This window comes from Stegodyphus dumicola, chromosome 9 (assembly GCF_044657685.1).
Source record: "Stegodyphus dumicola isolate Sdum_Otavi_A_Nest chromosome 9, ASM4465768v1".
NCBI classification, from domain to species: Eukaryota; Metazoa; Arthropoda; class Arachnida; order Araneae; family Eresidae; genus Stegodyphus; species Stegodyphus dumicola.
The window spans coordinates 14,633,865-14,649,151 of NC_140776.1; the positions used below are offsets into that span (position 1 = coordinate 14,633,865).

General features: G+C 31.2%; 1 protein-coding gene across 1 annotated transcript in view; it reads right to left on the reverse strand.

Moving 5' to 3' along the window:
- The window catches only part of PolG1 (DNA polymerase gamma, catalytic subunit tam), a 123,417-nt gene that overhangs the window by 17,409 nt on the left and 90,721 nt on the right, over positions 1-15,287 (reverse strand). The window contains exons 15-18 of the mRNA XM_085823247.1: positions 13,423-13,476; positions 9,144-9,261; positions 8,717-8,852; positions 6,513-6,619 (exon numbers count right to left, since the gene is read on the reverse strand). Coding sequence (XP_085679373.1) covers positions 6,513-6,619; positions 8,717-8,852; positions 9,144-9,261; positions 13,423-13,476 — 415 coding nt within the window. The remainder of the gene's footprint in view (positions 1-6,512; positions 6,620-8,716; positions 8,853-9,143; positions 9,262-13,422; positions 13,477-15,287) is intronic.

Below are 15,287 nucleotides of genomic sequence, written 5' to 3' on the forward strand. Positions count from 1 at the left end.
TAAACTGTACAATAAAAGATACAAAACATTTGTGCTTTTTTTAAATCTGAAATCTTTCAGCTGTTTTAACATCTAATTTATTTATGTCTATTTCCTTTTCTTTAACTATTCTTCTAAGTTCATTTGCTTTGATAAACAAATCAATGTTCCTGCTGGTCTCAGCTTCATCTGCTAAAGCATCTACTTCTTCATTAATATCTTTAATGTCCCTTTGAAGAAATTTTTTCTTCTGCTTCATATAATCAATTTCTTCCTCAATAATATTTCTTTTCCTCTTTGAATTTTCAGATTTAGTTAAAGATTTTTGTTCTTCTAAATACTGCATATATTTAGACCTTGCAGAAGCTGCTGCTGATCTCATTTCTTTATTAATTTCAATATTAAGAACACCCCCAGAAAATTTTATGTAATCAAATACTGTGCATTGAAAAATGTATTATGAGTCACTTAAATTTTCAATTTCAATTGCTTTATTTACAGAGAAGCCCCTTTGCACAGAGGCCTGTCCATGTGACAAGATAAGAATCATTTCCACTATTTTCCATACTTTTGAATAGTGAAAATCATGAAAATAAGAAGTGAGAAATGTGTCAAGAGAAAGATTTTGAGGATCAAAAGTAGAAAATTCATGTAAATTTGTCTTAACTACTTTGTTTAGAAACTCTCCAAACTGCAGCAGAATTTCATCATAATCATCTTGTAAAACACGTTTATTCCGCATTAATACCATTAGAACTATCATTTTGTTCTGGGCTTTTTCTGGACTTTTAACCATCAATCGCGGGTCTATACAAGATGCATTTCGAATAAGAGAATAATTTATTGGACATTTAGACATTAAGTGTTGTACCATTGTTAAGACACATTGTTGACCTTCTTGTTTCAATGCAAAACTTTCAGCTTGTGAAATGTCCTTCTTGCGGCATTTGTCATTCATTAACTGCTCAGCAATGAATCCCAAATAAACTTTACTTTTATCATTATAACAATTTCATCATTAAAATTAAATTTATAAAGATTTTCTGCTTTAGTTATTTTTGAATATTCTAGTTTCAAAATTTTAAAGTGCTGAAGGCAATCATTTACAAGTTTTAAGATATCTTCAGCAAAAAAGGGAATAAGTGGTTTATCACTTTGATAATATTCAAGGAAAGGCAATAATATTTTCGACAGAGAGAGAAAAAAATTAAATTTTATAAGAAATGTTTTATCTTTAGTTGCCTCCAAAATATTTGAGAAGGATTTCGATGAATTTCTTTTAAACTTCCCCATTTCAACATTTTTAATGTACAGTAGTAAGTCATCCCATATTTCAATGGCTCTTTCAACTGCTGGGACATTTTGCAACCATCGGTAAAAGCAGAACTTCACAGGTAGCTTTTCTAAGCCAGATATACTTAAAAAATCTTCACATCTTGCAGGAGAATCTTTAAAAATCCAGTATAAGGAGGATAAGAATGATGGAATGTCCCAGCCAGTGGATGACATCCCATGCTTGAAAGCATTGTTAAGAATGTGTAAACTGCATGTCCCTAATGTCAAGCATTGAATGTTATATTTCTTTGTCAAGTCCTGTTGCAATAAATCATAAAGTTTCCAGTTTACTGCAGGACCATCCATCGATATTTGTAAGAGTTATGACAAGTCTAGTTTTTCAACACATTCATAATATTTGGATAAAATAATTTCACTTGTTGCATGCCCTATAAATGCAGAAGTAAGGTACTGAGTTCTGACCTTATTTTCGTGATGTCAGTACCTCACATGAATATGTAGTTGCTTCTTTTGATTTGTTAGATTAAGAGTCTCATCAAATAGTAATGTAAAAAACTCAGCATTTTTACAATGCTTTAGTAACAAAGTTTTAAAATAAGGGCCAAGACCAAAATAACAGATATAAGCACATTTCTTTTCACCACATAAAAACTGTTTTGCAATGGAACTATCTGGGAACATTTTAGTGAATAACGGCCCAATACCATTGCACGATTTAAAAGAATAGTGGCTTTTGATGCACTTAAAAGCCCACAATATTTCTGCATCTGTAACTTCAGATTTGAAAAGAAAAGAATTGATTTTATTATTTTCTACACTTATTGATGTTGAATTAGCAGTTACATCTTTTCCTGAAGTAGATGGTTCTTCTAACTTGAAAAAATTCATGATACTGTTAGAAGAAACTCTGCAGTTGAGAAGGGAGAGATGTTTTGCACCTAAAAGGGGCATTACATGCAAGGCATTAGCAAAATTAAGTATCGCATATACACTCATGTCCATAAATTAAGGATAATTCGGAGTCACGCGGAAATCGAACTCTAAAATAAATATATCACCTGTAAAATCACTACACACATCTTCAAGAATCATATGCAAATTTCAGGAAGTAACCAGATGACACCAATGGTACGTCACAATGAAGAGAGTGTAAGAGAGTGATATATAAGAAATACAGGCAAAGGAGTAAAATTGTTCGCAGGCGCTTTATAAGCATTTCAGTGCAATAACCGAATAGTTATGAGTTAAAGGACGCATTTGGATGATTTTTTACATGGTAGAATTATTGGCCGTCTGGAATGTGGGTGTACTCAGCTGAAGTATCAGACAAACTTGGAATTGCCCAGAGTGTCATCTCCATGCTTTGGCAACGATTCCAAGATGATGGTAATGTGAGTAGACGTTACAGCACAGGTCGAGAGTTACAACGCCGAATGAGGAACGGTATTTGGCAGTTACTGCCAAAAGAAACAGGCGGAGCACAGCCCCAGACCTGTCTTGTCAGCTCTCTTCAGCCACTGGTATGACAATTTCAAGGCAGACCATGTACAGACGCTTAGGGCAGATTGATCTATATGCTCGTAGACCTGTCAGATGCGTTACACTTACTGCAACTCACTGTCACCTGCGGTTAGCATGGAGTAGAGAGCATGCATTGTGGACACCGCAACAGTGGGCTTGTGTGATGTTTCTCGACGAGTCCAGGTTTAGCTTGCAGTCTGATTCTTGCCGGACTTTCATATGGAGAGCTCCAGGTACCCGTTATCACCAAGAAAACATCATTGAATGACACCGTTATGGTGGTGCAGGAGTGCTTGTTTGGGGTGGAATTATTCTGGGTTCCAGAACTGAGCTGCATGTTCCAATTGGAACCATGACAAGCCAAATCTATCGGGACATCATTCTGGAACAACATGTACGTTTGTTTCGGGGTGCATGGGCACACAATTTGTGTTTATGGATGACAACGCCCGTCCTCACCATGCAAACATCGTAAGCGAATGCCTTCAATTGGAGGATATCACCCGTATGGACTGGCCAGCATTCTCACCGGACTTGAATCCAGTAGAGCACGTGTGGAACATGCTTGGCCGACGAATTGCAGCCTGTCAACCTCCTCCTACATGTCTACTGGAACTTCGGAGAGCATTGCTTTTTGAGTGGTGTAATATCCCCCAAGATCAGATCGATAATTTGATACTCAGCATTCCTAGGCGTTGTACGGACTGTATTGTATCATCTGGGAGACATACAATGTATTAACAATCATACCAACCATGTAATATTGGTTTTTTGTAAATAGTTTTTTTTTGTAATTTGCTCTAGGGAGGAAAAAGTCGCTATTTTTTTTAATAATATCAAACATATAGCATCCTTTTTTGCTCTTTACCTTATGTTTAATAAATAAGCTTTACAAATAAGTCAAATTTGTTTTGCTCCTAACTCTTCCTTTGCCTGATTTTGCATTATCCTTAATTTATGGACATGAGTGTATATGTATATAATGTATGTATATATATATATATAATAAGAAATGAGTACTGAAAATATACATTTTTTACTATATATATATATACAGTACAAAGTCCGAGATCCGGACATCCAATATCTGGAATGATCTAAAATCCGGACCTCAAAGCCACCACCAACCAATTTTTTAGGGCTTTTTTTGGAGGGAAGGGGTATGCTTTACGCATGCGCATTAAATTTTTTTCCTCATCATAAAAAAACATGCCGGAAATCCCAATTCTTATTCTCAGTTTGGCGCTAAATAAAATATCTCATTATTGAAGAAATAATTATTTTAGCATAAATTTGTGTGATTAGTAACTTGACTCCATAGCTGCGTATCTGCTTGGCATAATCTGAAACCAAAACATTTGCTAATTTTACACCAACTAATATTTTATATCCTTGATGCCGAAATCGCGAATCATTATTTATTGTCACCGCGTGATCATTATTTATTGTCACTGCAATTATTTATTGTGCCGAAATCGCGAATCATTATTTAGTGTCACCGCATTATTTATTGTCACCTTTCATCACCGCGTGTTTATCAACGGATGACAACTTGAGTGATGACTCATGCAGCGACGCCAAATAACAGAGTATTATCCGATTACAGATTTAAGTTTAATGCGCTAAAATGTTGACAATGGGAGATTTAACAGAAATTTCTTTCCTTATGCTAAAAATAGATTTTGTTGATGATACTCATAGGACAAACGATTATATTTAGTGCTATTTGAATTAAGAATAACTGATTTGTTATTCACATAAAGCCAGAACCAGCACCAGAGCTCGCATGGCCGCACCAGGCGGCAGAATTTAGGGAAGTTAAACAGAAGTTTTTCATTGCGATGACAATGCCCCAATCATCAATCAATTAACGGAAGGCGAAATCTGTAGTATGGTTCTAAATCCAGAAAATACAGCTACCGATAGTGAAGAAAGTAACAGAGAGGTTACTGAATGAGAAAAAATTTTGATTGACAAGTTATTTGGAATTCTCAACACAGCAATTACAGGACTTGAACAATGGAACTTAATAACTGAACAATAAATTATATGTCTATAGTATTAGTCTAAAGTATTAGCAGAGAAAACAAATCAAACAACTCACATTGAAAGAAATGTTTAATAAAGTAAACATAAAAATATTAAGTTCTTTTCTTTTCTAAATTTTTATACCCTTTAAATCATAAATGCTTCATTATTTCATAAATCACGATTTCATATTTTCAATTTTATAATTTCTACGTGCCATCTTAGTAGATTTAAAATGATCTAATATCCGGAAAAATCTCAAATCTGGGATCGCCGAAGTCCCGACGAGTCCAGATGTTGGACTATATATATATTCCGTATTATATATATATAATATGGAATGTATATTTTCAGTTAAACTTCTACCCAATAACTTTAGCAATTCATGAAAGTTAATTTTGCGAGTTAATTCAGGAAAATTAGTTTCAATTAGTTGTTTTCAGCTTTAAAAATATTTAAAAATTTTTAATTAGTTAGTTGTTTTCAACTAATAATTGTATCGCCATTAGCAAAAATAATGCATTACTATTAACAGCATAGGATTAAACCAAATACTTAATTGTCTATTGAAGCTTCAAAACGTATTTCCGAACTTCACTTTTTCTCGGCTAGCGTTACCGAATTTGCCCTTGGCGACCTAAAATCGAAATGGAGCCAACAGATTTCCCGCGAAATCGATAACAGACCATCTGGAGAAATAAACTCGTAATCCCGATATCCCATACATATAGTATGTGCAAAAGAGAAGAAACTCCGTAGAAGGTGATAAAAAATTAATTTATGGCTTAATTGAAACAAACACAGAAATTAAGCTAAGCAAAACCGTGTAAAAACAAATTGAAATGATAAAACAAAACTTAATTTTCATGTGAATTTTCAGCGCTGACTCTCCCATTCTAGAAATTTCAATTTGTTTCAGACAAAGACCACATTTAGCTTTATAAGGATTGTCATCCATCAATATCCAGTCTTTATAGTCAGCTTGATGAGGCCACAGTTTATTGAAAATGCACTTTCCAGGCATCTCTTTCCTATTGGCGTCGGAAAGGTTGTGGCCTTCCAGGTTGGGACTGCTCTAATTTTGGCAAATATTTTCAGAATCCCCCCCTTTTTTTTCCCTCGAGCTCCTTCATCATCACTTTCGCCTCTTAAAAAAACTTCCGGCTTTACGCTTTCGTCACAATCTGCCTAAATTTATGGATAACACCTGTTTCGAAAGATTGGGTGAATAGCCAATCAGACACCAATACTTTCGTTCGGGTAGTTAATTTTTATTTTTTATATTTTTTTTTAATCGTTTGCAATGCAAATCCGCCAACAGATTGGTTAAGAGCCGTGTAATTTTAATTCCATATTCATGAGAAATCGCAATTCACACTGAGAATGGCAATAATTAGAAATGATAAGAAATGTCAAATTAGCAAAATTAAGAACCGTTTATTCATTTTGGCCCAAATTAAGGACTTTTAAGGACCAAAAATCATTTTTGAAAAATTAAGGACTGTACGAACCCTGCTAGATATTAAATTTTGTAATTTTCAGTGAGAAATTTAAAAATTTATCTTGGTGTACTTTTTTCAGTTCAGTCAGTAAACATGATTCAGTTTTTGAAGATATTTTCTAATTAGAAAGTAAGATAATTTTATATAAAAAATAAACAGAAAAATAAATATATGACACTAAATTACTTTAGCTTGATCCCTAGCAATGCCAACAGAGGCAGCTGTTCTGCTATGCATGTCAGTACCAGCAGACTTTTTTCCTTGCAAAGTCATCCAGCCAAAAGCAGTACATCCTATGAAACAGAATGAAATTATATGATAAATTTTGTTAAATAGGTTTTTGCATTCAATTAATCATCAGAACTTCTGATTCACTGCAGCTTTAATTTTCCCACCTCCTTTAATCCAATACATGTCAAACATTGCAGATGGTTAAAGTAATAAATATTTAAATTCCTCATAAATAATTTGCAATATAAAAATACTGAGTAGATAAATTAGTGTGACTTCAGAAGTAAATCATAATTTTTCAAAATAAATATGCTTTTAATTAGTACAACCTTTACCTTTTAGAGAACCAGGTATTCTCTTGAGATTATTTATCTGGCTATGGACAAGAAGAGATCGTTACAGAAATGCCATTTTCAAATTATAGAAATTTGAACTTTTCTGTTACTTTTGGATCATGTGGTATAACTTTTAGAGAATACACACATTCACACAACATATAAGTCATTATTTTTATATACATATAAGATACAATAGGGTGTTCCATAAATTTGAATTCTAAATATAATATATACAAAAATATTATATAAAATAAAAGAAATAGTGTGTCGGGGTGTAGTTTGAAACAAAAAATGCATTATACTTTTTCACCCAAAGTGCATTTTCATTTGAATTTTCCCCAAACACCGCAATGTAGTATCATACTATAAGAACAACATGAGAAAAATTAAGGTTATACAGTATTTATTCATTTTCATTTGTGAGGCCATTAAAATACTAACATTAATGTAACTCAGGTGCACAACTTCTGATCATATCCCTCATGAACTAAGTCTTCTTTAAAAAGATTTAAATTTGAACATTTTCATGATATTAATGGTATAGCATCAAAAAATGGCAAAAATTTGAACTAAAATGTGTAATTTATGGAGAGAAAGGACCATCTCTGAGATAAGTATTTATATTCCAACAGGATTTTGACATACCAGTTTGTTGATTTTATATGATTTTTTATGGTCTGCCAATATTTATGGGACACCCTGCATATTATTGTAGCTTAATATTAAATTTACGCTATTTAATTCCTACAATTACCCAGATCTTTACTAGATAGGAAAAATTTTTCCTTTCCTTAACAAGTTCTAACTTCAGACACATCAAATCTGTAAGCCCATTCAAGTTCCCTTTTCAGCATTTTAACTTTTAGACCCTAAGTAAATTGGTAAAAATAAAATGCAAGCATTCCTCAGGTAAGAAGAGTTCCTATTCTATTAAATAATCTGAAACTAGAAGCAAATAGGGTTGGTTTGTTTAATTATGTCAAAGAAAATAAGGGCTATGTACCTAAGGGGAGGGATGCTTTCTTGGACTTTTTAAGGGAAACTGCCTCGTATACCCATTACATATGGAGAAAATCATGGAAACATCCATACAGCCAACCTGTTCACAGGGATTCAAACTCTTGACTGAACTACCAGTGTTCAGCAACTTTACTGCTCGACTGCTGGTGGGCCCAGAAGCAAATAGGAAAAATATCTTTTAGCTGTGCATTGGCAAACATGAGATTTCAGCAACAGAACTGATAACTAGGTTTGGAATTCGGACATTTAAAAAGAAATAAAAATTAATTATTTGATATAAATTGATCAGGTTTTAATTTATAGGAAAAAATATCAGTATTCAGGGAAAAAAATCAGTTCAGCTTATTTCAGTTTGCTCAGTTTCAACTACTTTTTTCTTTTAGCTACAAATATTGTGTGATATAATGCATATTAAATGCTCTAACCTGTAAGGCATTCACTATCTCTTTCTCTCTTTTTTTAAAGCATTTTTTTATTTAAATTAATATAACTCTACTATGACTTTCAAAAATTTTTCATCAATTTAATTATTAGTATTGATAATTCATGAAAGCATAAAAAAGTATTTTGGTCTGTGATTTAATATTCCAGATGATTCACACACAGTCTGGAGTTCCCAATGGCTGCAACTATATGTTCCTTAGTATGCTACTAGATGTATATACATCACTAACAGTTAATCAATGGATTTGAAAGAACAGCCATAACATACATCAAAGAAATGCAGATGCTTAAACTATAATATGAAATGAAACAGTGAACAGAAAATAAAATGATATCAAACTAATGAAAAATAAATACCATGAATTTTTGCAAACATTGAATCCCCGAATATTGCTGCAAGCCACAGTTCTTGAGAATCAACATCAGCTCCAACAAAATGGTATCCAGGTGGGGCTTGAATCATTGATTTTAACTCACTTCCAACACGATCCCCCTAATAAATTGAATGCAAATTTTCAGTCTTTGAAAATTATATTTCCTTTCATATTGAAATAAATTTAGTTCATCAAATAATATCAAACATCAAATGAAATATTTAAAAATATGAAGCCATTTTAAATATTGAATTAATTAGTCTACAAGTATTTTTGCATTCAGACTCCTATTTAGCACACAAAAATAACTTCCATTACAATGCTATAGAAAAGTTAATTATATTTAACAGAAAAGATTACAATACAATATTAATAATTATTCCTTAACAATATAACAGTATGATACTTACATAAGCATTACTAGCTGTAAGCCACGTTGGTTCAACAGCTCTTCTTGTCACTGTTCCAGCAGGAATTAAATGAGGGAGTATTGTACCATATGAATTATCTGTATCATAATGTTTGCTCCTTTCAAAAAGTTCAAGTACATCATTAGATGTCAGATATTAATAAAAGAATATACTTTAAAATTATTTTACTAAGTTCCTTTCATTACCTCATGAACATAATTTTTTTAATTTAAGGTTTTTCAGATAGCATTTACAATTAAAAATTTTACAATTACAAATAATTAAAAATTTTAAATCCTACCATACACACTTTCTATATGTGTGTATGGTTTATTTACAATTTTACAATTAAAAACTTTAAATCCTACCATACACATTTTCTGTGTGTGTATGTATATATAGAGAGAGAGTCTTAGAAAAACTTGTTTTTGAACTAAGTGAATTTTAGATCATTCAAACATATATATGTAATGTTTTCAGTTATTCCAACACATCGTGGGCGAATGGTGAGGCTATTCCATTACACGTTCTGGCAGATGGTTAACGAAGCTGGGGTGATTGAAACACGGAGAAAAATGACGACTCAGGACTTTTCATTTTTAACAGCAAGCATATCTTTATTTTAATTTATAGCAGACGACTTTTTCCAGATGAAGTTAATCAAATAACTTATTCAGTAATTGAACTATTAGATACGACTGACTTTAAACTTTAATACATCATAATGTTCTAACAAATAAAGAGGAGCATAGCGGAAGCGTTAGCAGGACGAAGGCGAGAAGGCATCTGTCTAGGAGAACTTCTGACTCAGCATTTATATGAATGGTTATGTAACAGAGTAGCTTCTAGAAAAATGTAGAAAACTTATGACGCAGCATTTATATGAGGAGGTTATGTAATAGGCGTGAATGTTCTAGCAGGTACTGGGTTAGGGGACGATCCTGAATTGCAGAAAATTAATTAAAGGTTGCTGGTTCGCAAAGAGCAAAGCCATCGTATTTTTTTTATATTTTACATATATATATATAATAATTTATTGGTATGATGAGAGAATTTAGGGCAGAAGACACCAATTATTTTTCAATCTTGGCCAAACTGAAACTTACTTCTTTCATTGCACCAGCCCCCTGATGATGATGCAACGAAAGGTAAATTTCATATTTCATTTTTGGTTTTGGCACATTTTGACCCTCTATTTTTTGCAGTTTGCCAGTGCACTTCTGATTTTTTGATTTTTGCATGTATTTTATTCTGAATTTAATATGTGATGAATTTAAAAAATAATTTTAATTTTATTTTGCATTATATATATATATATTGTAAGCACAAAGTAAAAATTTATGTAATTCCTTATTTTGTTACTTATGCCCAATATTTTCAGGTATTATTCACATTTTTGCATCTTCATGAGCTTGAAAAAATATATGTATTTGCATATTCTTAGATACTTTTGTTGAAAGAGGAAAATACTTGAAATAAATAAATAAATAACAGTACTAAAGAATTGATGATTAATTTTAAAGTAACAGAATTTCAAATACTCTTGGTTCAAAATAATCCAATTTGTTATTCATAAGAAATTTTGAAATTTGGTTCACACTAATGTTGTGCTTTTCTTGCATCTTCCAAGCTGTATAATAAGGGATGAATTTGTAATTCAGTTTGAAAATAGTGCCAACAGTTTCAATTTAAAGCTCGTATTATACTGGAATAGACAATGATCTGAACATAAACATAAGAAGTTAAGTATAATATATGGTCTTAATAAGGTGCATTCATGACTTTCAAAGGAAAAGATGAAAAATGTTACAGCCAATCATTTTTTTTTTAAATATGATCAGTACCTTCTGCATGAAAATCCATAAAAATTAGAGACAGAATTTAAGTCTTTGCTACATTTTTTTCCTGAATACTTTCCATAAAATGTAAGGAAAACTTTTATAAATAAAATAAAAACTGCTTATGATTCTTTTATTATTCACAAACTGAATAGCATATTGAATGCATCTCTGGAATACTTATCAAATTACTCCACAACTTTCTCTGCAGTAAAAGCTTACTATATAAATATGCATACATATTATCTTTCATAAAACTGGCAATTTCAGCAATAGTAATTTATTATTGTATATAATGTTTTGTTGCAAAACATGATATCCATATGGAATTATGATTCACCTGCATATTTAAAATTCCTAGATTTTTTTTAGCTTCCTAGATTTTCATTTCAATTCTAGCAGAAATCTTATCTAACTGCGTGGATCTTTGATTACTAACATATTCCTCCATCTATGTGGATTAATTATGGGCTATTAATTTGTAAACTTTTAAAATTTTAGGTCTTTGAGATATTTTAATATTATTCCAAATATCAGAAATGAAACACACAAAAATTTATTCCCATATATTTAAAAATGTAAAATGATGTAAAGCAATAAAAAGGTTTCAGAAATAAACTTTTAACCCTATTTAAACAAAATATTCATGACTTTGATTATCCTTTAAAAAATAATAAAATATAATTTTGATTCCATTTTTTTCTACAAGTGGAAATATTTTTGACAAAATAAAAGTGTCTACACAATTGAACACAAATAACAAAATTTTGAAACCTCAAAACTTTCACTACAAAATATTCGTAGAGAAAATTCAAAGAAAATTTTGCATAATCCATTTATATATATAATCTTAAGCTGATAATTACATTTGTGACAACATATGGATTTCTCATTTGGGATATTGAGTAAGACATACTTTTCATCCACTTGAATCTAATGCCTCTGTAATTGAAGTCATACATATAATTCATATTTTAATATCACTCTTCTCATACGTAATTATTTTCATTATGATATGCAATACGAAATTTGTAACTTAAGTTCAAAAAGCCAAAGTATCTCAGAAGAGTACTCAATAGGTTATCCAGTTTATGATTGTGTAATAAAATAGATTCAACAACTCTGAATATTAACAATCCTAAATATCCTGATTAGTATTTAAATAAGAAATCTCTCTTTTTTTGTATTTTGGTAGAGTGCATTTTTCTTCTTTTATATCTTTCCTTTTATATTGAACCACATAAAAAGTCTCTGCGGTTTTTTGGTACATTTTTTAACAAAGATTTTCTTTATGGAAAATCAATTTTAATCAAGTACATATTGACTATTATTATCTATGACCTTTTGAAATTTTTTGGGTAGCTTTATAATTCCATTGGTGTAGAACTTCTGTGGTTTATCATAGAAAAACTTGGCCAAGTGATTTTCAGTGGCTCTTTGGTCAGCCAATTTTTTATCACCAAGAAAGTTTTGCAAAGATCTAAACAAATAGTAGTCAGATAGTGTAAGGTCTGGGATATATGGTGGACGCATCAAAACTTCCCAACCAAGTTCTGTCAATTTGTTCCGAGTAATCAAAGATGTATTTGGCCGCACATTGTCATGATGGAACACAACTCTTTCTATTGGCCAATTCTAGTCGCTCTTTCTGGATTGCTTCATTCAAATGCTCAAGTTGTGCATGGTACAGGGCTGAATTGATGGTTTGACCATACAGCAGCTCATATTGGACAATTCCCTTTCCCTACCATTGAACACTGAACATAACCGTTTACTCAGAGCATTCTCACTGTACACTTCACAAATTTCTCAGCATTACTTTTTTTAATAGTAAACAAAGCATCATATAGTGTATTTCTTCAGATATTTCACTAATTTTCAAATAAATGTAACTTTTACACAAGCAATGAATTAGAACACTACCTTCACAAACAATGGAAGTTGAATGTCACTTTTTAAACACATGTTTGTTTAAGACAATCAGGTGACTGTCACTGGATGTAGAGGCATCAATACCATCTAGTTGTAAAAAACTGTGGAGACTTTTTATATGACCCAATATATACAAGAAACTTCTCATGATGACTACTTTTTAAAGTGACTAAAGAAAAAAATAAACTTTTATTCAGTTGAGCTTATAAAATTTAAAAATTCCACATCAAATTATCTTTCAAGTAATGTAATAGTCTTCGTATTTGGAACTGACATAAATTTTAAGAATGAACCAAATGTTCAAATTGCATGTTAACATCTGACAACATAACAAACAATGGTATTAAAGATTACTTAAAAGTCAACTAACCTCACAAAAGATCAAAATCACCTATAATTGTGAATGACTGTTTTAGAAAGAGCTCATATATGTATAAAATATATTTATATACTTTTTAATAACGTAAAATTATATTTGAAAAATTCATTTAATATGGGCACATATTTACAATTTAACTGCAGCAGGCAATTCTTCCTCTTTTAACCACACAACCATCTGAGAGCTGTAAATAAAATAAACATGTTATTTAGTACATGTATTTACAAATGTGTGAAACAGTAAATTAAATATACATATAAACCATCTAAGGTGTTATCATTACTCCTGCACTTAGACAAAAGCACCATAGAGTGCCATAAAGAGATAATGCCACTAAACAGAGAGTGCCATGAATTAATACTCAGCCAAACCTATTTCAAAAGAAAACAGTTAGCTAATGGTAATAATGACCAATGAATTAGGAAACATGGAAATCTAATCTTTCATGTCTGAATGTCAAAATATTCACACTGCACCTTCTTTCAGCGAAAAAGGCTTAGCAACAGAAACGTCATTCTTTGTACAGGAAGGTTAACAACACATATTGTCATACAAATCAAATGGCTTTTGTAAAAAATACACATTTGATATGAATAATTAACAGTATCACCCATATCGCAAATTGATATGGATGACGCTCTCCATTAAGATGGTTCAGACTTAGTAACTGATCGATCATTATTGCAGTATATCTGCTTGTGTGCTGTTTCAGTACCAGAAAAAATTCAATATGTATGCAGTAAATGAACATTTTAATAGAAGCTAAGAGGTTCATCTCTTTATAAACAACTTGCCTTTCTCTTACACCATGAATATTCACATTTTTCTCATCAGGGTCGGATTAAGACTGTTAAAAGTCCTCAGCAATTAAAAGATTTTGGTGGTCTCACATACATTTATAGTAAGCATAATGCCTGTTTTTTGACATTCTTTCTCTTTTAGTCTTGGTTTATCTAGCCCAGACACTCCATTTTAAAACAGGAAATGAGAAATTTTTGTGATCTCCCCCCCGGATCCTTGAGTCCCTAAGCACCTTTCTGTGATATACCCTTTTCATTGATACCCTAAGCATTTCATATAATACAGTAATAAGAGGCACAGAGATGCTTCATGTTTAAAAATATTAGAACTGTAAAGTTGAAATTTCATAAACTACACAAAACTTGTTCTATTTAGTATGCTCTATGACAGTCATGGCAAATCTATAATCATCAGTAGATTTCAGTGAAATTCACTCTTTTTATTTAACATTACATGACCATATATTTGTTTGAATTTTTCTTGTTTGAGGGAAAAGAGGTATGGAAAGACACTTAAAATGAGTTCAAATACACTTCTTGAAATGAAACTCAAAAACATGGGTTCATACAAAATCAAAATGCACTGGATATCAAATTCAAGAATGTGAGCATATCATTTATGCTACATATTCAATAAAAACAATATAACTTTCATTTATAGCGTATCACTGACTGGTATTAAATAATAATGTTGATTTTACTTTCTTTAATATCTAATAACACAAGTAGCAAATAAAAATTAATTATTTCTAACATATACTTAATATATTTGTCAAATTTATTTCTTAATCTCATTTAAAAAATATATGTATATAATCAAGAGAATATATATTTTTAAAAATGAATTCGATGATTTTGCTCTATTAACACTTTCCCTCTTAGCTGAATTCCTGCCCCCTTCCTCACAAAAGATGCAGAATTTAGTGCGAAAGTTCATAAAAATGTAGTTCCAATATTTGAAATCATTTTAACAGAAAAGTCAAATTCGAATACAATTTTAAATTAATACATTAATTTAACATTCATTTTCTAATGCATAAAAAATGTTCTTACATATTTAAAATATTAGCCCTCCTTTAGAAGCTGCAATAAAAAGAATAACACTTAAAAACAGAAATGGGAAACAAAAAATGATATCTGTAATTTGAATCTGCTACATTCTCTGATGTCTGATTTCTGTAGCTATAAGGGATAC